General features: G+C 24.0%; 2 protein-coding genes across 2 annotated transcripts; both read left to right on the forward strand.

The window, feature by feature from the left end:
- Positions 1-105: 105 nt before the first annotated feature.
- Positions 106-2941, forward strand: LOC122847641 (carbonic anhydrase-like). The gene is made up of 11 exons (XM_044145450.1): positions 106-151; positions 225-404; positions 469-616; positions 705-810; positions 901-1128; positions 1193-1273; positions 1853-2057; positions 2140-2287; positions 2373-2478; positions 2549-2773; positions 2840-2941. The coding sequence occupies exons 1-11, from the start codon at positions 106-108 to the stop codon at positions 2939-2941; spliced, it is 1575 nt and encodes a 524-aa protein (XP_044001385.1).
- A 472-nt stretch (positions 2942-3413) lies between these two features.
- Positions 3414-7717, forward strand: LOC122847651 (carbonic anhydrase 6-like). Its single transcript, XM_044145462.1, has 6 exons — positions 3414-3438; positions 3512-3694; positions 3754-3901; positions 3951-4074; positions 4146-4373; positions 7706-7717. The coding sequence occupies exons 1-6, from the start codon at positions 3414-3416 to the stop codon at positions 7715-7717; spliced, it is 720 nt and encodes a 239-aa protein (XP_044001397.1).
- Positions 7718-26615: the final 18898 nt, after the last annotated feature.

Below are 26615 nucleotides of genomic sequence, written 5' to 3' on the forward strand. Positions count from 1 at the left end.
TAAAATATAACGATAAAAAAAAAAATACATATAAGTAGCTCTTATTCACTATAAAAATTAAATATTTGTTATTTTTTAAAAATGAATTTCAAACTTCTCTTAAGTATGATTTTGATGAGTAACGGTTTTAAGAATTCAATTGCTGATAATGGTATAATAAATTTGAATAAATATAAATTTAAAATTTAATAAATAATTAATACCAAAAATTTATTTTTCTAAAGATTGGAGTTATCAAAGTCCAGATGATTGGCAATCAAATTATCCTGACTGCGGTGGTGACAAACAATCACCAATAGACATAAGCACAAACAATATGACATCCAAAAGTTCTCTTGATATAAATTGGAAAAATTATAATAAACCACCAAAATCTATGAATCTTACTAACAATGGACGAACAGGTACAATAAAGACCTTACAATAATTATCAATTAACACTTAAACATTAAAAAAAAAATATTACAGTTGAATTAAATGCGATATTTAATGACGGTGTCGAAATTCCATCAATCACATCAGAACGATTCGATGGTGAATATGTTTTTGCACATGCTAAATTTCATTGGGCATCAAATGATGAATCAGGAAGTGAACACACTATTGATGGAGAATCGTAAATTAAAAAAAAAAAAATATTTATAAAATATTAATTTAATTATGTTAATTATTAATAACTATTTATTTTTTATATGTGAATTTAGTTTTCCAGTGGAATGTCATTTGGTACATTATAAAAAAGATTATGGATCATTTGATGAAGCAATTAAAAAAAAAGATGGACTTGTTGTTATCGTTGAACTTTACAAAGTATGTCTAATTTTATTGTAATTTGTATAAATATTTATTAGTTAAATTATAAAAATTAAATATATAAATATTAAGTTTATTGTCAAATAGCCAGTGGATACTGGATCAAATACTTTTCATAGAATTACTCCACATTTTAAAAATATTGAAAAAATTGGAGATACCACTGTTATACCATCTTACTCATTATCAAAGTTTTACGCTGTTAATTCAAAACATGAATGGATTTCTTACGATGGATCAATGACCATTCCAAACTGTGCTGAAAATGTTGTTTGGATTATAGCATTTCCAGCTTATGAAGCAACTCGGGATCAGGTTAACAAAAAAAATTCAAAATAGGATTATTGTTATTGTTAATAATATGATTTCAATGTTACAGATTAAAAAATTTAGATCGATTAAATTGGCACAAGGAGATGATCACAATAATCGTCCAGTTCAGCCTAGTAATGGACGAGATGTTTGTCACTACACTTTATAAACTAAATTTACTAAAGAAAAAGTTTGATAATTGCTTATTATTGTAAAATTTGAAATATTTCAATAAATTTATTTGAAATTTTTTTTGTCTTTATATATTATTTATTGTTTGCAATTTAAATTTACAATTTTACATAAATAATTACTGATGTAAAATATTCAAGATAATTTAAAAAAATTTATATTAACTTTGAAAATAAAAAAAAAAGTTATTATCAATTTTTTAAAAATATTAAAAATAATTAACTTCAAGGTTTTTTTTATTTATTTATTTTTTTGATTATTATTTTAATTGTTCTATAATTGTCATAAAAAAAATAAATAAAAAAAAATTGAACAGATAAGAAAAAAGTATATATAAAGCTCCGAGGAAATAATTTTCTCACTATAAATTTTATTTCTGATCAGCATAATATTGAAAAAAAAAAAAAAATGAATTTTAAATTACTATTGAGTTTAATCTTAATAGTTAATGGCTTTAAAAGCTCAATTGCTGAAGAAGGTAATAATTTTATTTACTAAAATTATTTAAACAAATAATAAACAGAATAAATAATATTTTACAAATTTATTTACAGATTGGAGTTATAAAGATGCAGACAAATGGTCAACACAATTTCCCGAGGCTTGTGGTGGTAAAAGACAATCACCTATTAACATAGAAATTAAAAATACAAAACATGAAGAAGGTTCTCTAAATTTAACTTGGAATAATTATGATAAAATTCCAAAATCCATGAGTCTAAATAACACTGGACGATCAGGTACAATTAATTCCTCCCAATACTATTGAATAATTGAAAGAAAAAAAACACAATATACAAAAAAAAAAAAAAAAAATTACAGCACAGGTTGATGTCCAATGGAATGATGGAGATGAGGTTCCATCAATCACATCAAATATATTTGACGGTGAATATATTTTTGCACAAGCTAACTTTCATTGGGGACCAACTGATGATTCTGGAAGTGAACACACTGTTGATGGCAAATCGTAAATGAAAAAAAAAAAAAATTACAAATTTTCTATTCAATTATGTTATTATAATTAATCGATAATTTTATTTTTTCTAATCAAGTTATCCACTGGAACTTCATTTGGTACATTATAAAAAAAATTACAATTCATTTGAAGATGCAATTAAAAATAAAGATGGAGTTGTTGTTATTGCTGAACTTTACGAAGTATTTCAAATTTTTATTTTGATTAAAATGAAATATTAAATGATTTATTGATTAATTTATTGCGTTTTAGGTAGTAGATTCTGGACCATCAACTGAACATATTGCTCCTTATATTGATGACATAAAAGAGGTAGGAAGTACAGTTGATATTAATGTTTTTCCATTGTCAACTTTTTATGCAGTAAATTCAAAAAATAGTTGGATTGCTTATTCTGGATCATTAACAACAGCAAGATGTCGTGAAGTTGTTACTTGGATTGTATCATATCCAGCTTATCAAGTTGCTCGAATTCAGGTTTGAATTATTTTTTTTAATGTTAAATTTTTTCTCAGGTTTAAATTTGTTTTTTTAATGTTAAAGGTGGAAAAGTTGAGATCAATTAAACTAGCACAAGGAGATGATCACAATAATCGACCAGTTCAGCCACTTAATGGACGAGATGTTTGTTTTTATGATTCATAAGTTGAAATTATTTTTAAGAATTATAATAAATACTACAATTGTTAAAATAATTTATTATAAATGTAATAATTATTCAAATTGAAAATATATTTATTAAATTTTTTTAGAATAAAATTATGAAATTTTTTTTGTAAATAAAAAGTTATGTGTAATATTATTCAAGGTATTTTTTTCAAACTCCAATTGTTATTTATCATAATGTTGGCAATTATTTTTATCAATATGAAATGAAAAATAAAATTTATCAAACGACTGGTTGCTGTCACAAGGTCAATATTTTACAAAAGCAACAAGTACGATAAAAAAAAACAAGTACGTTGTCAATTTTTGTTATCACTAAAAGTTTACTTTGTATTAAACCATTTGAATTTCTAGTCAACACAATAAATTACACACTGAATATTAATTTTTTTATTAAAAAATGTATCTAAAATTTTTTTTGGGTTTATTATTAATAAACATAACAAACAGCATGGATAATATGCACAACGAAGAAGGTATTTTTATAAATTAAAAAATTTCAGTTCATCAATTAAATTAAAAAAAAAAATACAACTATTATATATTAAGAATGGAGTTTCAATAATCCTGAAGAATGGAAAAATGATTTTCCTAAATGTAATGGATCAAAACAATCACCCATTGACATATCTTCGAATTTAATTCAAAAAAAAAAAAGTGATTTTCAATTAAAATGGAATAATTATGACGTTTTACCAAAATCAATGTCAATTAAAAATAGTGGTCGTACAAGTAAGCATCAATTACATCAACTTGTATACATAAATTGAAAAACTAATTTATTTATTTAGTTCAACTCAATGTCAAATGGTACGACAACAGTAGTCGTCCTTATGTAACTTCAAAAATATTAAATGACGATTATATTTTTTACCATTTGCATTTTCGTTGGGGAGCAAATGACAAAGAAGGAAGTGATCATACCCTAAATGGCAAAAGGTAAATTAAATTCAATATAATTATATTTATTTAAAAATATATTAACAAGTTTAAGTTACTCTAGATATCCATTGGAAGTCCAGATGGTTCATTACAAAAAACAATACAAGACAATGGAAAATTCAATGAATTATCCAGATGGAATGATGCTGCTCTCTTCCTTCTATTCAACAGTAAAATTAAATTTATCTTTCTCATATTCAAAGCTGAATTAAACTTGCTTATAATATAAATATTTAAATAGGACATTGTTGGTGAATCAATTGCCCTGGAAAATTTTAGATCTGATATATCAAAAATTAAAAAAGTCAACGATTCAAAAGAAATTAAAGTTTTTCCTTTGTCTCTGTTTGATGTCATCAAGAAAGAAAATTCCTGGGCTACTTATAATGGCTCTTTTACAGAACCAGATTGCGCTGAAGTTGTCACATGGATTTTATCACTTGACATTTATTCAACAACCTCAAAACAGGTGAGTTAAAAAATTTATAATTTAAATTATCTAAACGCGCAATTTATTTTATTTTAGTTGATTGCGTTGAGATCAGTTGAATTGTCTCACCATGAAGATCACAACAATCGTCCAACACAATTATTAAATAAACGTTCTGTAATAATTTATAAATAAAAAAAAAATAATGATTTATAATTTGATAAAGCAATGTCCCTTTCTAGTATTTCGATTCTCGAATTAGACAATAATTAAAAAATATGCGTGTCAAGATATAATACAAAAAGGTCTGAATAAGGATTATCATATTTTTTTTATTTTCATAATCATGTTAATAAGAGCATGAAGTAATTCAAAGAAGAATAAATTTTCTTTATATATATATATAAAAATGATATATAAAATTACTGTGGATACGGGTGACGGAACGACTTGTTATTATAAAAAAAAAAAGAAATTAAAAAGTATATAAACAATAAAAATACATCATAATAAATATATATTTTTATTATTATTATATAATATTAATTTATTTATAATGATTATTAATGGCATGTCAATAATAAACAATCATTAAATGCGTATTAATACATGAAGCAATTATACGATACTGGTCTTTGAACTCAAAAGAAGATTAAAGAAATTGGAGAGTCTTTTATTTGGTGAATGAAAGTTCAAGGGGTAGAAAAAGACTAAAGAGAAAATGGAAATAAAAGAAAGAAAAAAAAAACATGACACAAAAAGGACACACAAGGGGGTTAGTTTGTTGGAAGAATTTTATTCTAGTTTATTTATTTTCTTATAGTCTAGATGACTTATGTGGCTCTGACGCTATCAGCAAGGCCTCGAAGGAGTCCTGCTTGAGCTTCACCGCTACTCGTAAATCATTACAATCCACCTACGTATACTATATATATAAATTTTCTACTCGTTTTATCTTTGACGACGTATATAATAGCTATTCCAATTTTCTCTTGTCTATATAGAATAACAACTGATGATGCTCCATGACAATTAACTACTTTAGTTTATAAAAAAAACAATAATAAAAAAATGATATTGGAAAATAAAAAATGGGTATTTATTTTGATAATTAATATGATAAAGTTGATAAATAATTTGATGATAAATAGATGTGAAATTGTTTTGTATTTATATTTAAATTTAGAGAAAAAAAAAGAATGGAAATAATTATATTTTTAATTTTTTTGAATGTTCCTGCGGGTAAAAAATTAAGTCTTTTTGAGATCTCTCCTAAATCTCGTTTGTGAGTGGATCGAAATTTTTCAGAGGGAAATATAAGAAGAGTTAAAGAAAAATTAGAGACGAATTACAGATAAATTAAACAAAAGTTAGCAACTTTTTGAATTTTTTTTTTCAATAAGACAATAAATATCTACTTGCACCAACTTCGACTCTAACTCCGGCTCTACGTTTTTTTTTGAAATATGGATTCCAAGTTTGACCTAAATATGTGCAAATGAACTCTTTGAATTAATAATAACACAATTAAATAAGTAAACACTCAAATTTTAAAATTCAACAATATCTACTTGCACCAGCTTTAACTCCGACCTTAAGTCCGACTCTGACTCTGACCCTAAGTCCGACTCTGACTCCGACCCTAAGTCTGACTCTACGTTTTCAAAAAAATGAGGTAAAATATAAATAGAAAAATATAATATATAAGTATAAATAAAAAATGTATATTGATCTAGATAATAAATATGCTGACTACTAATATTTTTTTAAAATTTTTATTGTTCAAACTTTTTATTTATATTCAAACAATAAATATAAAAAATAAATAAATGTAAAAGTTGCTTCAAAATAATTTAATACACATATATATTTTTATAATAAATTTATAAAGAATATAAAAAAAAAAAATTAGATCAAAATCAAAATCCATCCATTAATCTGTCTCTCACAAAGAAAGAAAAAAAAATATAAATTTTCTATAAAAGGTAAAAGTGCAAAGTCACGTGAAGAAGAAACAACGCCTCCATTGCGTTTTGAATGACCAAGATAAAGCTACCGTATTCTTTCACCATACTTATCATACATCTGTAACGAAAAAAAAAAAAATAAAAAAAAATATTCTTGGCATATTTTTTATTGGTATAAATTCACAGTGTATCTTTACAACAAACCAAGCTTGTTGGTATTCTAAAAAATAAAAAAAAATATCCAACAATGTTACACATATTTGTTTTTATGATATTTTTGTATGTTGGTATTTATATAATAAGTACCAATAATTTAAAATAAAAAAAACAATTTTTTTTTTTATAAACAAAACTGCGACATATAAAAGTGAGAACGAGCAAATTCAAATTGCTAAGTTTTCATGTTGTTTTTTTATTATTTATTTCAACTTCAATGCATAGATGTCCTCATGATAAAAAAGTTGCAGTCTTTGTTTCCACGCAGGTATCTTATGAATAATACATTCGATAACGCATCTTTTTTTTTTTTTTATTTTCATTATTATTATGTTGTGGCTTACTGTCTTCGAGGTTGGCGCATCCACGCGACAAAAGGGGAAACACAACAAAGCAATAGTAGGGATGATGATGTCGTTGATAATAATGAAAATTAAAAATAAAAAAAAAAATTAACTAACAAAGACAAAATTAAAATAAAACTTTAGTTTATTAGATGGACCTTAAGACACCTGCAGGAAATTCATTCTCACTTAATGTTTTTTTTAATTTAAATGTTTTTATTATTTAAAATTAACATAGATTCGAGGTAGCTCTTTTTGTTATGTCACCTGATGATTGCCAGTGTCCGTTGCACAATGCCAACGAGGCCTGAAGACATAATTTACCTTATCAAATTCAATCTTGTTGTGATATGCGTTAAATTTTATTTATAGAAAAAATTACAATTAATTTAAAAATCAAACTTGAAAGGATTTTTTTTTATATTTTTTCAGGGGCTGTTGGACGAATCAGGATTTAAAAAATTTATTTTATATATAGCAAGGGCGTTGAAGGATAATTTTAATTTTTTTTTGTATGCTTGGATACATCAAAAAGCGATTTGCTTACTCAAGAAAAGCACAGAAGTTATACATTAAAAAAAAAAAAAAAAAAAACAAGATGTAGTCTCATTTTTGTCTCTCCTTCTTTTTTTTTCTGGATAAATTTGTTTTTTATGATATTTTTTTAATTCTATTTTTCTTTTTGACTTTTCATGTTTATATAAATTTTTTTTTTCTTTTTATTTAATGGTTTTATCTTTCTTGTTGGTTCTTAAAGTTCTTTAGCATCTATCGTGTCTCAATGTCTCCCTGAAGGCACCCTGGCAATTTGTGTTATTTTTTTTTATTTTTATTTTTTATACAGGATACAAAGTAAAGGCGCGTTGGAAAATGCCAACATAAAAGAGAAGTTAAAACTATGCCGTCGTTCTTATTACTGCCTCAAGCCACCCTTACAACAAACCAACCAACTCAACAAAATACAACGGGCCAAAAAACTACCCCAACCTTTTTATATATATTTTGCTTCTGGTTTTACTGTTGCTTGCTGTTGCTGACTACTACCAACTCTTCACAAACATTGTTTATGTTTATGTTAACTTGTTTTATATATATATTTGCCTATCAAATTCTATCTACCTTTGCTGTATCCGCACTAGTCTATCTACTACTATTTTTTTTTTTTTTTTCCATCCTTTATGTTTTAACCTGACTTTTGAAATTTCTACAACTTGTAATAGGGTAAATATTTTTTATATTTTTATTTTAACTGTTTGATTAAATTATTTTTATCATTCTCTTGTGCTTTTTTTTGCAAGTAAATTTATAAACAAATTTTGTGCAAAGTTTTACAAAGCATTGGTTGTTTTTTTGTTGTTTAGATTTTTTTTTTTTTTTTATTTTGATTTTATTGTTAGAAATGTTTAAATAGCATTTTGATTATGACAAATATGTTAAACAGCTCGACCACATTTTGAAATAATTCAACAAAGACAAAGGTTAATATGTATATATTAAAATATTATGACAAGAAAAAATAATAGAATGATATAAATTTATGTGTATATATGTATAGTAAAAATATATAGAAGGGAAGTTATAAGAATTATGATAAAATGAAGAATAACATCAACCCACAAACGGCATACTTGACAAACTTTGATTAAAATTTTGGAGATTTTACGTCCGGTTTTCCCTTTTTAGTTGGTTTTTCGTGTTGGAATGTTGAGGGTAATTTGTATCATTTTCCAGCATGTGTATATAACCACAACACAACCACATTCAAAAAAAAATAAATAAATAAACAAATAAAAATACCACAAATAAAATATTACAAAAAAATATTTAAAAAATGAGAATTTAATAATTATTTTTACTTTATTTATTTATTTGTTTTTAATATATTTAATTTAATAAAAGCATTGAATTTAAGAAAATAATAAAAAAAATATTTTAGAAATTTAATTTAATTTTTGTACTTTTAAATTTTATTTTATTAAATTTTACAAGTTACAAGTCTTTTTTTTTTCATCGAAATGGATTGGTTTAATCAAAGTCGCATCGATCAAGTCAAAGAAATATTGGATAAAACCCATAAACACATGTTGAATACGTGTATATGCAAAACCATCAAGATGACATCTGGCTTCTTTACAAAATTAAATTCAAATTCACACACAGCATTGATACAAAAAAAAACATGCGAATATATAAAATAAAATCCCTTGTTTTTGCAATTTAAAGTATTCTTTTATTTTCACATTTCGATTGTGTTTTTCTTGTCGACATTGAAAATGTATATTTAAAAAATAATATTACATACATATCCAAGCCGATTATAGATATGTATCCATTGGCTATTTATGCAAAGTGGGTAATGAAAATACTTTTTTTTTTTAGTGTTTTTTTTTCACTACAATAATCCCACGATACAAATTCAAATGAAAGTGTGAAAACCAGCTAAAAAGTCTATCAAATTTTATTGGATAATAAATTATTGTAAAACAGATAAAACTGTTATTTTTTTTTTTTTCGTTTTTAAATTAAAAAAGCAAGTATTTAATTATTGAAAAAAAAAAAATTTCTAATTATTGAAAACAAAAATTTAAATTAAAAATAAACTAAAATATTTTCTGTTTGTTTATTTTTTCAATAAATCATAAATCATTATTCAAAAACTAAAATAATAAAAAAAAATTGTTAATAATATTTTAATGAATTAATTTAAAAAATGTTTAAAATTAATTAATTAATTTAAAATTTTTGCTGCTTAGTGCTTTATCAGAATAAAATTATAAATTTTGTCATTAAAAATTTAAAATATAAAATCAAAAAAAAAATATCTACTTACCATGATGTAAAATAATAAAAATAAATATTTATTTTCTCGTCGAGACAAAAAATAAATTAAAAATACTAAATTACTTCCTGCAATGTATTTTTAATTTTTTTTCGGTTTAATAGACCACCATATTTAGATATAAAATAAAAAATAAAATATACTGTACATTGAGATTAAATTTTGCGACTTTGTATTGCGCCACGTATCAAACTTTACGATTGTATCCAGGTTTATCGATATATAAATCCGCTTTCGTTAGACGCTAATGGGCATTTCACCTGGATTTTGTGGAGCGCATTCGATTCAAGGGATAAGCTGGCATATTATGCATGTGTAATAGGTATAAAATACAAGTGCACATTCACATGTGACTTAAAAAATATAATACACATGTATAAATTTATAAATAACATGTACAAAACAAACATGAATTTTATTAAACACCTGCTGCATTAAATCTCATCTAAATAATTAAACAATACTTTGTTTTTTAAATTTTTATATTTTATTTCCTGATAGAAAATGCCGAAAGAAAATTATGACATGCAATTAATAATATATTTTTGAAGCAATTAAAAATTTACATTTCTTTGAATTTTATTTTCATGCAAAATTAAGTTAATTTTATTCCTTTGATTTTGATTTTAAGTTTACAAAGTGAATAATATAATTTAGCCAGTGGCAAAATTTATTTAATATAAAATTCTTTATAATCATTTTGATATGAAATCTTGATTTAATCTGTCGCTTCTTTGCGGATGAATGTGTTAGTTGACGTTTGTAAAAATTAAATTATTTGCTTGACTTAATAGTGAAAAAAAATATGGAGACAAAAATTTTTTTGACTACGTGACTGAGAGATTTGTTGTTTGAGTAGAGATATTTTTTGCGTTGCTTTTTTGTCGAGCTATTCGAGTGAATTTTTTCAAAACGACAATTCAGACTATCGCTAAAAAATCTACATTGCGAATTTCGCTAGGGCGGTTAAATCTTTTGATAGTTTAGATTTTTTTTTTTCCTTTTCCGGTCTACATGTTGACCAATCTGATGACAGACTTGGCTTCTGTGAAAACACCTACATGTCCTGGAAGACATGTGATATTATTAAACGCATATATAACATCAAAACAAACAAGAAAAAAAATAACAATAATTTATTTTTTGATTTTAATATTGAGATAATGAAATTCGAAAAAAAAAAATATTTAAAATAATTTAAAAAGTTGAAAATTTGTTGATGTAAAAATTTTTTAAAATTTTAACATATCAGCAAAATGATAAAAAAAATAAAAAAAAAAAGGAATGGTAGATTAGCCGCAGTGTTCAGAAGGAAAATTAAATTAAAAAAAATAAAAAGAGAAAGATTGAAATGAAATAAAATATGATGAAGAAAAAAAAAAGTATATAAGGGTAAATTTTCTAGAGACTGCGAAAATTTTTTTTGTCTTTTTTTTTTTTTTTTTCTGCTTACTTGCACCAAAATAATGAGTTTGTCCATAAATAAAGAATAGTATAACTCTTGGTGAAAGCCTGATGAAGTCTCCCATGAGATAAAAATTTTTTTAAATGTTCACAATATATATTTTTTGAATTTTCATTAACAAATATTTATATAAAAAAATAAATATAAAAATATGAAAAACAAGCTTTTAAATAAATCCGAAAAAATCATAATAATATTTTAAATAAAAAAAATAAATAAATAAACAAATTGCAGAACATAATTATAATGTAAAAAAATAAAATAATTTATAATTAAAAAATATAGTTTAAAAAAGTTAAACATATATGTAAAATAAAAAAATTGAAAAAAAAATTAAAACATAAAGTGTGCTTGTTTAAAATTGACTATCGGTGTACATATATTTCTGTATATATAGTATAAGGGTACAATCTCGGTGTACGAAGCTTTTTAATTAAACGCAAAAAGGGAGATATGGGGTGGTTTGTCCGGGAGCTTCAATGTGCGCCTCGAGTTCAAAGCCGCGCCTCGAGAAGTCAATATCAAATACCTCGAAGCTAGACGGAAAGTTTGTATATATATATATTTACAAATACATACACATAAGTATATATGTGTATAAATTTATAAAGTGAATCGCCAACGATATTCCAGAAAACTAGACAGACCAGAGACAACCAGAAAACTCACTCTCAACATTTATTCCAATAGAATTAAACAAAGTGCATATATAAACGAAAGTTGGAACATACTGGTTTTGCCTCTGGCGTATGTGCAATCATCTTCAATACCTCAATGAAATTTTTTTCTTTTAATTTAAATATATTTATATAAATAAATATTAATATATTAAAAAATTAAATAAATAAAAAACTATAAAATTAATTGAAAAAATTTAAAAAAAAAAATGTTATTTGAAATTTTAAAATAACAAAAATAAATAATTAATTAATTATTAATATTTTTATAAATATATAAATGATTTTTTAAATAAATAAATTGTATAAATAATTTAAAAATAAATTTTTAAATTTAATAAATAAATACTTAAATTTAACAAATAAATTTTTAAATTTTAACAAATATTTTAAAATTTAAAAAATCCATAGATATTTTTTTTTTCATCCATAAGTATTAATAAATAATTATTATAATCATTGTCAATTAAATTAAATATAATTTTGTTTGAAAATAAAAATAATATAAAAAACGAAAATTGGTGTTAAATTTTGTTAATAAAAATAATACGTTGAGTCGTTGAGGTGATTTAAATTCAATAATGATTAAACTTCGTATAAAATGACTTGTACATATTTTTTTCTGAGTAAATTGTTGATTATAAATTTTAATAGGTATACAATTGTGAGATAAATGTAAAAAGGGTCAGAATGTTCGATTATATTATCAGATATATATCCACTGATATTACTCTAATTACATGAGTTATAAAATTTTAGTGCTTATTGGGGGATAATATTGTTGTTGATGATAATAAAAAAAGGAAAAGGAACAAGAGTAAATTTTTGATAAGATGGTAAAAAAATAAAATAAGGATATGGTTATAGTGTGAGAGAACGATTAAGTTTATCGATATCGTCTTCGATTCGTGGCATATAAATCTGTGAGTCGCGTGTGTATAGCCAAAACATGAGAAAAATACGTAATTGGCTCATGTGGACATCGATGGACGTTTAACAACTGAAAATAAGCTTGCGTGCAAATGTTTATACCGATTTTTAACACGCTGTTTAAAAAAAAAATCCAATTATTTTTTCTATAATTTCTTTTTATCATCTGTAATCAAATTTTCGAAAAAAAAAAAAAATCAAAAAAAGCTTTACAAATATACCAAAAAGAAAAACAATAAAAAACCTTTAAAGTAAAACAATATTGTGTTGATGCTATATTTTTTTTTTGGATAATCCAACAACTAGATAATAATTCTATAAATCTCCTAATATAAAAAGGACAAACATCATCGGTCTTCCGGACATTTGATTGGTCATTGTTTTTTTCTCACTTACTCTCATACGAATTTCTTTCTGTTTGCCTTTTTCTATTATTTTTTTATTTATTTCGTTAGCAACGAAAAAACAAAAAAAAAGAGCGAGTAAACAAAATTTTTTTTGATATTTTTTATATTTTTTTTTTTTAAATTGACATATTAAGCTAGCACAACTTTTTTAATAATTATTAGATCTTGATGCAATTGGGCTCAAAATTTTGTGCGAATTATGTGTTTTTTATGTGTGAAGAAATAATTCAAAAACAAAATTTTTTTAAATATTTTTTATATTTTTTTTTAAAATTGACATATTAAGCTAGCACAACTTTTTTAATAATTATTAGATCTTGATGCGATTGGGTTCAAAATTTTGTGCGAATTATGTGTTTTTTATGTGTGAAGAAATAAATTTGAAAGAAAATTTTTTTTTTATTTTTTACATTTTTTTTAAAAATTCACATATTAAGCTAGCACAACTTTCTCAATAATCATCGGATCTCGATGCAATTGGGCTTGAAATTTTGTGCGAATTATGTGTTTTTTATGTGTGAAGAAATAAATTTGAAAGGAAATTTTTTAAAATATTTTTTATATTTTTTTTTAAAATTGACATATTAAGCTAGCACAACTTTTTTAATAATCATCGGATCGCGACGCAATTGGGCTTAAAATTTTGTCCGAATTATGTGTTTTTTATGTGTGAAGAAATAATTCAAAAACAAAATTTTTTTAAATATTTTTTATATTTTTTTTAAAACTGACATATTAAGGTAGCACAACTTTTTCGGTAAACATTCAATCTTGATGTTATTAGACTAAGAATTACGCGTGAATTATGTGTGATTTATGTGTAAATAAATTTAAAAAATTTTTCGTCAATTTATTCATTCTTTTTTTTTTTATATGATAATACTTGTGTTTATAAAATCAATGAACAATGAACTTTTTAGAAGGTATAGATACACGCGCGCGTAGCGCGCCAATGTGCTCGTAAATAAAAAAATAAAATAGTAATTAAGTAAATGTATTCATTAAATCATCTAATGTCATAATTAAATGAAAAATAAAGACAAAAATGAAAAAAAATTATATAATAAATATATATAAATTCAAAAGCAGATGTTTGATATTTTTTTTAGTTGAGTTCGTTAGTTGGACAAGTCGTTGGACATATTACCATTGAAGGAATCTGCGTGCAAAAAAAAAAATAAATGTCTCGAAGGTATGAAGTTGCCGCAGGTGAGTGTAGGTATAATAGTCAAGCAAATGAATGTGTCGCCAAGACGCATCGCGTGATACAAGTACAAAAAAAAAATTGTATTTATATAAAAAATGATTAAAAAAAAACGGCGGCAAACCGATTGAATTTATACTCAGTAGATGTACTAACGAGTCCTAGATGCCGGAATGTTTTTCTTGGGACAAATGGCACCGGTAAACAACCGATCCCATATGTACACTAAAAAAAAAATTAAAAATTAAAAGAAAAAAAAAACGTCATGCTCCATCAAGTGTGACGACAAAGATATGGACAAAAAAAAAATTTAAAGATACAAGGATAACTAAAAAATAAAATCACATTTATTCAACTGATGCTTTTAACAAATTGCTATAACATGGTATTATTGGTTTTATATTTAAAAAAAAAAAAATAATAATAAATAAATTTATAAAGGACATTGAACTCGCGAGAAGGAAATCTTAACTGAACATTGTGTGCAGCATTGTTGAGAGTCACATTTATATGTGTATATATTGGATAATGGTGTGTGCAAAATGAAATGGAATCTAATCTGATGAAACCCAAGGGTCCACCTAATGGGCAAGCCGTGTCCAGGGACACGCACCTTCACTTGGACTCCCGGCAGATCGCTCGTGTCCCGCGCGCGAAAAGCCAAAGTCATGTAGTCTGTATCTTTTTTTTTTTTTTGGTTGACGATATCGCTAAAATCCAGGTGACGTATATATACCACAATAAATGTACCGCTAAAATTACACCAAGCTAACACTTAGCTTTGAAATTAAAAATAAAACGAGCATATAATTTTGAAAATAAAAAAAAAATATTCAAGTTTCTTTAACAGACAATATCGTAATTTTAATTTTTTTTTTTTCTTTAGCTTAAATGTTTGTCACATTCTTTTGAAAAATCCAAAAATAATATACTTTTTTTCGTTTTTAATGCAAAAAATATTTAAAATTACTATTGACAATAAATGTATGAGAAAAAAAAATTTATAATAAATGTTATTGTGATATAAAATTAAAAAAAAATTAAAACAGGTTATTTAATTTATTTAATGTTATAAGTATATGTTTTTTTTTGTTTTTTAAAATGTCTTTTATTGCTATTCAGTGTCGCGGAAATGAGCAAAAACGAATGGGGACGTGTAAGGTAGGACAGCAACGATAAGGGAGCATCTTGAAAAGTCAACATCATGCGATAAGATTAAATAATGTTTAAGGGATGGATATATATATCGTTGTCAACGTTAAAATAACTGATAAAAAATATATTTAATTTAGCATTCATTTAATGATCTCTAATCATAGTAATTAATTTTTTATATGCATAAATTAAAAAATTATTTTGCATACTATACTAAAAGTATTTATAAACATTAAATTTTGCTGCAAAAAATATTAATGTCATCAAGAAAAGATTGATAAAGTTGTAAAGAAATAATTTTTAAATTTTTCTTACCAGAAAATTATGCAGAAGTTGAAGATAATTCTGTAACAGAAAATAAAAAAATATAATTAATTCAAAAATTATAAAGAGTGTTGTAAATAAAAATAAGTCAACTCTTGTTATCCAATTTAAAACCTCATTGTAATTACGACTTGCATAATTGCGTGTGGCACTTTTGACTTAACGATGAAAGAATGGAACAAAGAATTAAAATAATAATAATTATAATATTTACAGAAAAATATAATATATATAGTCAAAAGTTGTTTAGCAATATGCATTTATAATATTAATTTATTAACTAAAATGGGATAATGCTACGGTGTGTGACAAATTGGGATCAACGTACTGTTGAAAAAAAAAAAAAAAAAAAAAGTCAGCGAGATGTATACACATAAATATTTGTTGTGGGAATAATATATACCAAGGCAATTTTTAATTTATAAATATTCATGGGTAAGAAAAAGTCAAAGTCCTCATCATGCCAATTTTTACCTCACATATTTAGATTTACTTTTTACCACACTACCTTAATTTCATTTTTTTATTTTTTATTTTTATTATTTTAAATAATCAACAGTAATTGATAATTATGAATAATTAATTTTTAATCATTTTATATTTAATTAAAAAAACAAAAAATAAATAATTATTTCAACAAGTAGTTTATATTAATTTTTAAAAATTTTTTAAATGAAAATAAATAAACACAAAACCATCAAAATTATTTTACAATTTTTTATTAAAAAAATATTAATTATTAATTTTATTGATTACTTGGAATTTTAAAGAGTTAAAATTTTTTTATCTAAAATTAGAATAAAAATAATTTAAATAAAAAAAAATATTTCTAAATATGAAAATTTTATTTTTTTTCATCTTTCTAAATCCTTTCCATTTTCTTGCATTAAATAATTATGATTATTTTCATTTTTTACATGTCTCATAAGTAATAAATTACTAGAAAAAAAAAATTAATATTAAAACAGCACTTATTCATATAGATATATATTTTAATATAGAGGGCAAATATTAGAAAGGCGTTCATACACACGATGTAAAAGAAGCCTTTAAAATAACAAAGTTTATTAGTTTTGAGGATGTCGTTGGACATGAGCTCTCTACTATACTATAATTGAATGGTATGTCGCCTATGTCTAATACTTGTTACGACTCATTGCATGCAATATGGGCGAAAGGGGGTTCTCCAGTTACGTTTCTTCGTCCAAGCGACAGTTCGTGGGAAAATGAACGGTTTTCTTAAGCGCGCAATGTAAATCGTTAAAGAAAAAATAAAAAAAATCATAAAAAATATTATTATAGATAAATGATAGAAGTATAAATTGTCACTGAATAAAAAAAAAAAATAAGCAATTGATTCATCGAGTTGTCTCGGTGAGTGCGTCTCAGTGACAAGTTAAATTGATAACTTCCCGGTATGGAATTGAAAAATAATAAATTTTAAAATTAAAAAAAAAAAAAAAACAAAATACATTCTTGGAATTTAAATCGCGACTTATAAGATATGCAATTCACCCTATTGAGCTGCATCAGATTACTCTCTCTCTCTCTCTATGTGCAGTATAAATTAAAAAAAAAAATAAAAAAAACAATTTTTAAAAATGAATATATATATATGATGTCCGGGTAATGAATCGCAACATTCAATTACGCATTAATAACAAGGCGGCAAACGACGACGACGGGATTCTGATTAACTTGCAATGGCTTCTACACCTGGTAAATATTTATACAAGGCGTTGAAAAATTGAATATGTATATAACATATAAAATCAAAATTATAATAAATAATAAAGACAAAATATATTTTATTATTAATTTTTTGTTTTGCACAGAGAATTAAAATGAGGATAAAAAAATTTACAGAAAGAGATGCGAGTCAAGTTAGTAAGTAGATACTTAAAATATATTATATTGCCTGGAGGCACACGGATATTGGTAATATAATGCATACAGTATAATTCAACCATCAAAAGTCATCGTCGATGCTTACTTAATTTCCTCAGATATCATATGAGATTAATAAAAATAAAATTTATATATTGTAATTATCAGCCTCGAGCATTGATGGATATTGGTGTCTAATAATTTTATAATGAGACATCTTAGTTCCATAATTTTGTCATCTAAAAATTATAATATATCATTTAATTTTTTTTTTTTTATAAATTTACTTGTTTTTAAATTGCAGCGATACATAAACTTGTTGCAATTTTTTAAGCAGCAATTTTAATCAATTTTTACGTCAATATATTCGCAACAAAAAAAATTATTTAGATGGCTATATATTTTTTTTTTTTTTAAATAAATATAGCTTTGAGTTATGATTAAATTTTATTTTATAAATTTATGACACAAGTCGGTTTTAAAATGAGCAACAATTGACAATGGAATACCGAAAAAATCCCATAGGATTTTTTTTTTAATTCAATTTTTACTGAGACAGTAAATATTTTCATTGTTTTATTTTAATTTTTTGTCTCACAGTTTTTATTTATTAACAAAAGACGATGTAATTTAAAAATACCTTATTTTCAATGGATTTAAAATTATGTGAATTGACATATTGTGTAGGTATGGCTATTTAATTTTTTTTTTTATTAAAACAAATATGACACTTCCGTTAATCCAACTTGTACAAAGTTATTAACAGACAAATGTATATTTTACAATACTCAACCTACACATAGCCTCAAAGCCAGTATTATAAATAAATAAAAAATAATACCTTTTAAATTTATCATGCAACTTTAAGAAATTAATACTTTTATTTAAATTTTAATATTTTAAATTATCACTGAAGCATTGAGCCAATAAACTCCATTGTTTACTATCTTCAAGATTATTATATTCTCGTAGAAAGTTTCAACAGATATACATTGAAAATTAAAAAAAAAATGTAACAAATAAATTGATCTAAATTAATTACTTTTTTAAAATTAGTATAATTAAAAATTGTTTTAAACTTTTGTTTGTTCGGTCGGCCATAAAGTTAGTATAATTTTTATAAACAAGTGAGTGAAAATTATTGATACTCTAGATGTAATTGAAATAAAAAAAATATAAAAATATATATTGTAGAATAAATTGGCAGTTGTTTGAAAATAATCAACTTGAACACTTTCTCTCATAAGGACAAACATTATGTATTTTTTACTAACATACTTACCCGACAGTCGACCTGGTTCATTACTATACCACCATCATCATCATCATCATTATTAAATTTTTATTTAACTCGCTTCATTGACTCGCGTGACATACACTGAAGTCAAAATAATTCTAGTATCAATGTGTATATAAAATTGAAAAAAAAAATCAAACATATATATAGTCTCATTGTAAAACAATAATTTTATTTTTCCTTCATTCGTGATAGTCACGCGATTCAAATTTTTAAAACTACCGTGTATAGATGATTGCGTCAAATGATTGGAAAATTTATATACAAAATTTTTATTGACGACTGAGAAAGGTTGTTTTATTTATTTATTTTTTTTTTAGATAAAATTATGGTGTTTTATTTGTGAAATGCAAAGGGAAAAATAATGTTTTTTATTTTTTTTGTATTTAAGTAGGTGAAAGAGATGATAGAAAAGTGAAAATTTATATAAAACGAAGATGGCAAGTTTAATTGGCTTGAGACAAACAGATGAGATTTGCGCTCTTTTGAATTATAAATTATATTTAACTTGTCATGATTTTTATTCACCTCTTTGTAGGCTCCTTTTACGATTGTATATATTATTATTTAAAAAACCACACACGAATATACTTTATTCAATGTGTTTAAAAAATAAACAAAAAAAAAAAAAAAATATATATATTATAAAAATATAATACACTTACAAATACAATCTTGAGCGTATTTTAAATGCACATTGAAATCAAATTTATAAACCATAAAATCATATGATATAGTCAATAAAATGAAGCAACAAATTTAATCTCTTCTTTCAAAGCCCACGTTAATTTTTTTATTCCATACAAAAAATTAAAAAAAAAATCATGTACATTTATTTGTTGAAAATAAAAAAATAATTTATCTTTTGTATTTATCTGTCGCATTTTTTATTTATTCATTTTCATTTAAATAATATTGTATATCGTCGCATTGAGAGTCTCATTTTTGGAATTTTTTTTTTTTGCAATAAATAATGCTTGGCCAACGATGAGAATTTTTTTGCAAATAGCTGGAGCCTGTCTCTATTTGCTGTACAAATTAAAAAAGAAATTTACTGATCCATTTTCTCTCTAGAATTTTTATAAATCCAAAAATTCCAAAATAGAGTTTATATTTTTTTTCTAAAAGATAACAGTTGTTATTTTTATAAAAGGCATCTATCAAAAATAAATAAACAATATTAAAAGCTTTAATAAATATTATTTTCAATATTTAATTAAATAAATATATGAATGATTGTCAAACCTTACAAGTGCATTACAATATAGTTTAGTTGATATCGAAAATGATTACATATGCAGTTGTTCATTGACTTGTGTGACGTATTTACAGAAATGCCATGAGCAATAATAAATATATGTATATGCAAGGGTTCATTGTAACATGACCAGAAGCCTTAGGGCAATATTTTCCATGTCTCTCCCTCTCTTTGTCTTGTCTATTATATAATATGCAATACACTGACACAGATCATCATCATCATCATCATCACCATCACCATTATCATCATCATTATCAACAGAAATGGATATGGCTTATTGTATTATCAGAGACCAGAACCAAATGACCATCGCTATCACTTTGATATGCATTTATATGTAGATGGATTCTTATACTCATCATACACATGTCTGATTGTATTTCTTTGATATATATACATTCATGAAGAGTATGTGTTTGTTAGTAAACTAAATGTATTTCCGCGTTCTCAAGTGCATTATAACATTGCTGGAATCAAGAGTAGGCGTTTGTGTTGGTTGAAGTTAACGCGTGGGTGATTTTATATCATATATACAGACGCCAGGGCAGGTGGATGGCTTGCCCTCTGGTGCTACCTCATCCTCAATGTATGTATATATAAACTAAATTTATACAATATGTGTATTTTGTGGTGCATCATTTTTTTTTTGAATTAATTATTTTTATAACACACGCTTGTAATAATTTCTAACTCTATGTATACAAAAGAAAACAAGAATAAAAAAAGATAAAAAAGTATAATCAATAAGTGATTTTTAATCTATTTAATAATTTAATTAAATTTTTAAATTGTGAATTGTGATTAGGTTTTTTTTAAGCTATTAGCTAATTAATATGTTGATTAATTTTTTTAAAATATTATTTATCTTAATGGTTTTTATAATTTTTTAATTATTCATCATTAAATATTTTTTATTTTTATTAATTATTTAATCGTAATTTTAATTACAATAAATTTTGATTTATTTAAAAATATAAAATAAAGATATTTAAATTTTCAATTTATAAAAAAAATTATTTTATTTAATTAATATAATTATTGTAAAAAAATATGTAAATATTTTAGTCATTTTAAAAAATAAGTTTAAAAAAAAAAAAAGAAGCAAAAATTAATTATAAAAAAAAAATAAAAATAAATTGTAAAACGGGACTTGTATTATGAATCATTAAAAAAACATATTATCGATAATTGTTATCGGCATTCTATCGACTTAAATTGATTAAAAAAATAAAAAATAAACCATATGTATCAATTGATAGTTAATTTTAACTGCAAATGAAGGACAGTTATAAGATACAACAATATTATATTTTTATATTTTAAAATAGTATATAAGATAATCGATAAATACAATTGGCAAATGCATTAATGTAATAATGGCGTCCTTGTCACGGTACGTGAAGAGCTACTTGCAACAAAAAGCCATATCAGATACCCACGCAAACACTTATTTTCATTTCTTGTCTTTGTATATAAATTATTTCTCACTTCTTTGTCTTGTTTTTATCATCATTATCATTTTTAAATAAAAAATAAAAATACTATTTTTTATATTATCATATGGTTGTTTTCCTAATGGAGGGCTGATCTCCAGATCAGTGCGTGTTTTCCGGTCATCTACACAAGGGGACGCCCTCCAACCTAGACCTCATCGGCATGCAAATCGGTCCAAAGGGCCACGAGAGTTCAAATTTAAAATACAGAAAATAACTTTTCATTTTTATTATTTTATATATATTTATTTATTTACTTTTTTTTTTTTCTTTATTCTACATTTGCAACAGTAAATATATTTCAAGCTGTATTTTAAGTCTTTACTACTTGTGTATATGGATTTTAAAACATCACGCACGTCAATCACGTTCAGCTCAATCATTATCATTGATCATCCAACGAGCTAATTGCAAGTAGTCTTTTATACAGCATTACGTTTATATATAAAACAATAATAATAAATATATAAATTATAACCGTATATGCTCTATAATAGTTGAAATAAAAATTAAAATAAAATTCAAATATTTTTGCATAATTTTTATTTTGATTAAATAAATATTCTGGTCAAGTTAAAAAATAAATAACTTATTATCTTTATAATTGAGATATTTTTTTTTCAACTTTAAATAAAACTAATAAAAAAATTAATCTACTTTATTTTGCAAATTAAAAATAATTATTATTAATTAAAAAAAAAATCATCATCAAAATTGTCAACATGTAAAATTTAAAAATTAATTAAATTATATTCACATTAATTTAAAATTAAAAAAAAAAAATGTTGAATTAATTAGTTAATTAAATAAAAATAATATTCATAAAAAAAAAAAAAAAAACATGAATAATAAAATAAATCATGAATGTGATGATTAAATTTAAATATGAAAAATAAAAAAAAATTTAAATAAATGATTTAACGAGTCAGTGTGTGAGAAGCAAGTGAAAAAATAAAAAAAATAAAAAAAATTAAGGGAGGAGGATGTAGGGGTAAGTTAAGATAAAACCAATGAAATGTGTGTATGTATATATAAATACCAAGACATATAAACCACCTGTCTAAAAGCCGTCCTCTTGATTATCTTGCATTATGCAAAAATTTTATCGGCTATGCGGTTGAAGTAATAAACGGTTGTCGGTAACGGTTGACATAATGCAAGGGAATTGAGCCTTTTTACCTTGACGAGACCGACACACATTCAAACAAAAATACACATATATATATTTTCTTGATGGGTATTTTAGTTGCCCCCTTGGGCGATTCATCCACACTGTTTTATTCGTCGTCACCATCAGAGAACCTTGTATCTGTATGCACAATCCTTTTTTTTTTTTAATTTTTTTTTTTTTCTTACTCACATCTTCTTTTTCTTGTTCTTTTTATTTTTCTTATTTACCACTTTCATGGTACATCCAATCTATACAATGACGGATCCTCGACATCTTTAATCTCAGTCATTCTATCACTCTAACAACTTGGCGCACGTGTATTATATATTTTCATTATGAAAAAAATATTATAATAATTTTCAACAAGTAAAATATTTATTTAAAATTAATAATTGATAAATAAATTTTTTTTTTAGTTGATTTTATTACTTGTAATATTGAAATGTAATAGTAATTAGTTTATAAAAAAAAATATAAATATTGTATTTAATTTTAATGATTCATTGAGTATATTAAATAAAATATTTCTTATCCTTAATAAATATATTAATGTGTATATATTTATACCTGAGGCGACGATCTTTCGTCGAGAGAATATTGCAGTGTATTGGTGTGTTGTGTGTATAGATACACAGCTGACCGAGTGAGAAATATTTTTCAAATTAAATTGCATCGATCTTGGCATTAATAATGAATGTCCTGATAAAGATCATCACTATCTTTATAAAGTTTTAAATATACTTTAACGTACAACATATTTTACTTCATCATGATTTTGTATTTTTAGATTAATAGCCAACATTGAAAATGAAAAAAATAATTTTTATATAATAGTTTATGTACAATGTCGTTTAAATATATCTCGGTTTATATATTTTAATTTTATTTATTAACTCAACGTGTATGTATATACGTTGTTGGAATTTTGTTTGAACAAATTGAATTATTTATTATAATAAATTATATTCTTATATATAGTAGTGTGAATTTTTTTTTTTTGTTGTTTATTTATCATTCAAAAATAAATATGATTTAAACGAAAAATAAAGGTGCAGTTTTCGTTTGGCGATTTAAGAAAGCGACACACACACACTTAGTATATGTCACAGCTTTCGCACGCCCGATACTCAACTAGCACTCTGTATATTGCAAGTGTAATCTCCATCTAATTTTATATATATAAATATTTTTAAATTTTTTCAAATCTACATGATAGAGTCAGCGGTTTTGCAGCAATGGATAATATTATATAGCATGTGCGCGCAAGGTGTATTATATAAATAATAATAAACATAGAATGAAAGATAAAGTGGAGAAAAAAATAGTAAAAAATATGAACTGCGGTGTTTTGATTTAAGTAGCAATGGTACCAGAGTCGTTTGTCCTGGACAGTGCCTTTGGCTCTTGACTACATAGAGACCTTATTTACTAGTTATACTAGTTTTGTCGTGACTTGCCACTGTACCAAGTGTACATCCGCCTTCTTGCTCTGATCTATAACCTGCTGTAAATATAATCCAGTTCTCTCTGACAATAGAACCGACTACAACACCCGGATATATGTCCAAAAAAAAAAAAATTTACAATAAGCATTTTTAAAATATAAAACAATTAATTTAATTTTGAATTTATATCATTATGTCATTAAATTTTTAAGATGCGTCAATTGATGCGTATATTTGATGACAAATTCTCGGAAGAAAATATATTATTACCGGAAATTTAAACTTCATAAAAAAGACGAAATTATTTTCTGTTTTTTTTTTTTTTTTATTTTCGTTGATTTAAATTACTTTTACGATCATTATTATTTTATATTTTTTCGTTTACTTTGGTAAATTCATTTAACGACAGTGTTGCACGGAAATTGTAATTTTTAAAAATATCAAAAGTTATGGTTAATGTGTCCCACGGTATCACAAGACACAAACTAATGTCCAGATATTTTATGTATTTAAAAATATAGAAGAAATTGCATTTACAAGCTAGATGTTCATATAATGTTGGATATAAAATATATTCAATGCTACTTATATACTACCGAGTGTAATATTAAATTCCATATGGTTTATTTTAATGAATCTACATTTACATTAAATATTTTTTAATCATCATTTTATAGTTTATGATTTTTTTATTTTTTAATTTTATCATAATTATTTGTTTTGTATGTTTTTTTTTTGTGTTATTAATTGACTGTATTTTTCTGGGAATGAATGTATATTATTTTTGTCATACCTTTCTCCACTCATTTCAATATACCACTTAAATAAATGTTACAGGTGGCAAATGCCGTCAGCTTCCCAAGATTTTTTTTTCATTTAAATAAATATTTTCACACTATATTGACTACTGATTTTTAATTTGATTTCTATATTCAATAAAAAGTTAATTGATAAATACATTTAATATTAATTTTCAATTGAAAAAAAATATGTATCTAACGCTGATTATTTATTTTTATTTAAAGAAAAAAATAACAATGATATTTAAATTACCAAATAAATAAATAAATAAATATATAAATAAATAAATAAATAAACTTGGTTTTTTTTTATGACTTTGAACCTGTTCATATACAAAAATTATCCACCTAACTAATTTGTAATTTTTTTATTTTAAAAATGCAATAAAAAATAATCTTAAAATTTAAAACAAAAAAAAATATATTTATTGGTCAATGTAATTTTTGTTAAAATAAGGGGTTGGAGAACACAGAGAGAGAAAGAGACAGGCTCTTTTTTTTTTTTTTTTTTTTACATTCCTTGTTATTACTTATTATAATAATATACGTTGTCATATCGGTCAGTCTCTTGGCTTTCTCGTAAAAGCCAACATACATTTTTACCTTTATTTTTTATTTATTTATTTATATTTTTATTTGTTTCTTACTCTCTTGTATTTTTATTTTTATTTTTACAATACAATTATTATCATTATTATGTACTGTGTTTTATGTTATATACAGATGGTTCCCCAGGCAATGATCCACCCACAAGGAAGCGGTATACAACAGCAGGTGAGGTGTCACAAAAGCACGTTTATAATATATCGCAATGTTTTTTTGTCTCATTCTATCACATATATAAATTTATTATTTATATTTTTTACATATGAAAATAATATATATGTGACATTGATTGTATAAGTGTAAATTTTCTATATGTGACTGGACCCCCCGTTGTTTGTACAATTTACCCAATGGCACTGGACAATAATATCATCATGAAAAAATATACAAAATAACCGCAAGTAATTCTTTTGTCTTAAATTTATATCATTAAATTATTTTCATCTTTTTTTTATTGTTATTTTTTTATATTAATATAAAAAGCAAAAAGAAGTAACAAAAAAATTATCTCGATCAATTATTATATAAAATCAGTGTTTATTATTTATATATTTTTGCATATTTATTGTATGATATATTATAGAGGTTAAGCTGATATATAATTGGCTCTTTCTCTTTGAATAATCGACTAATTGGAATTGGGAGAATTTATTTATACTGTATATTGGTTGATCATATTCCATTTGATTCAAACATCTGCAGCAATTTATATTTATTTTCTCTTTCATTCAGGTTTATTCACCTGTATATATTTAATATTTATATATGTGTATATTAGTGTTGCGTATGTGTG

This window comes from Aphidius gifuensis, linkage group LG1 (assembly GCF_014905175.1).
Source record: "Aphidius gifuensis isolate YNYX2018 linkage group LG1, ASM1490517v1, whole genome shotgun sequence".
NCBI lineage: Eukaryota > Metazoa > Arthropoda > Insecta > Hymenoptera > Braconidae > Aphidius > Aphidius gifuensis.

Excerpts from the sequence above, each read along its gene's own strand:
- LOC122847641 (XM_044145450.1), top strand. The coding sequence starts at position 106 with ATGATTTTGATGAGTAACGGTTTTAAGAATTCAATTGCTGATAATG. Across the intron at positions 1,274-1,852 it reads AGCCTAGTAATGGACGAGAT|TTTACAAATTTATTTACAGA; the intron begins GTTTGTCACTAC and ends AATAAATAATAT. Across the intron at positions 2,479-2,548 it reads TTATTGCTGAACTTTACGAA|GTAGTAGATTCTGGACCATC; the intron begins GTATTTCAAATT and ends ATTGCGTTTTAG.
- LOC122847651 (XM_044145462.1), top strand. The coding sequence starts at position 3,414 with ATGGATAATATGCACAACGAAGAAG. Across the intron at positions 3,439-3,511 it reads TAATATGCACAACGAAGAAG|AATGGAGTTTCAATAATCCT; the intron begins GTATTTTTATAA and ends TTATATATTAAG. Across the intron at positions 3,695-3,753 it reads TAAAAATAGTGGTCGTACAA|TTCAACTCAATGTCAAATGG; the intron begins GTAAGCATCAAT and ends TTATTTATTTAG.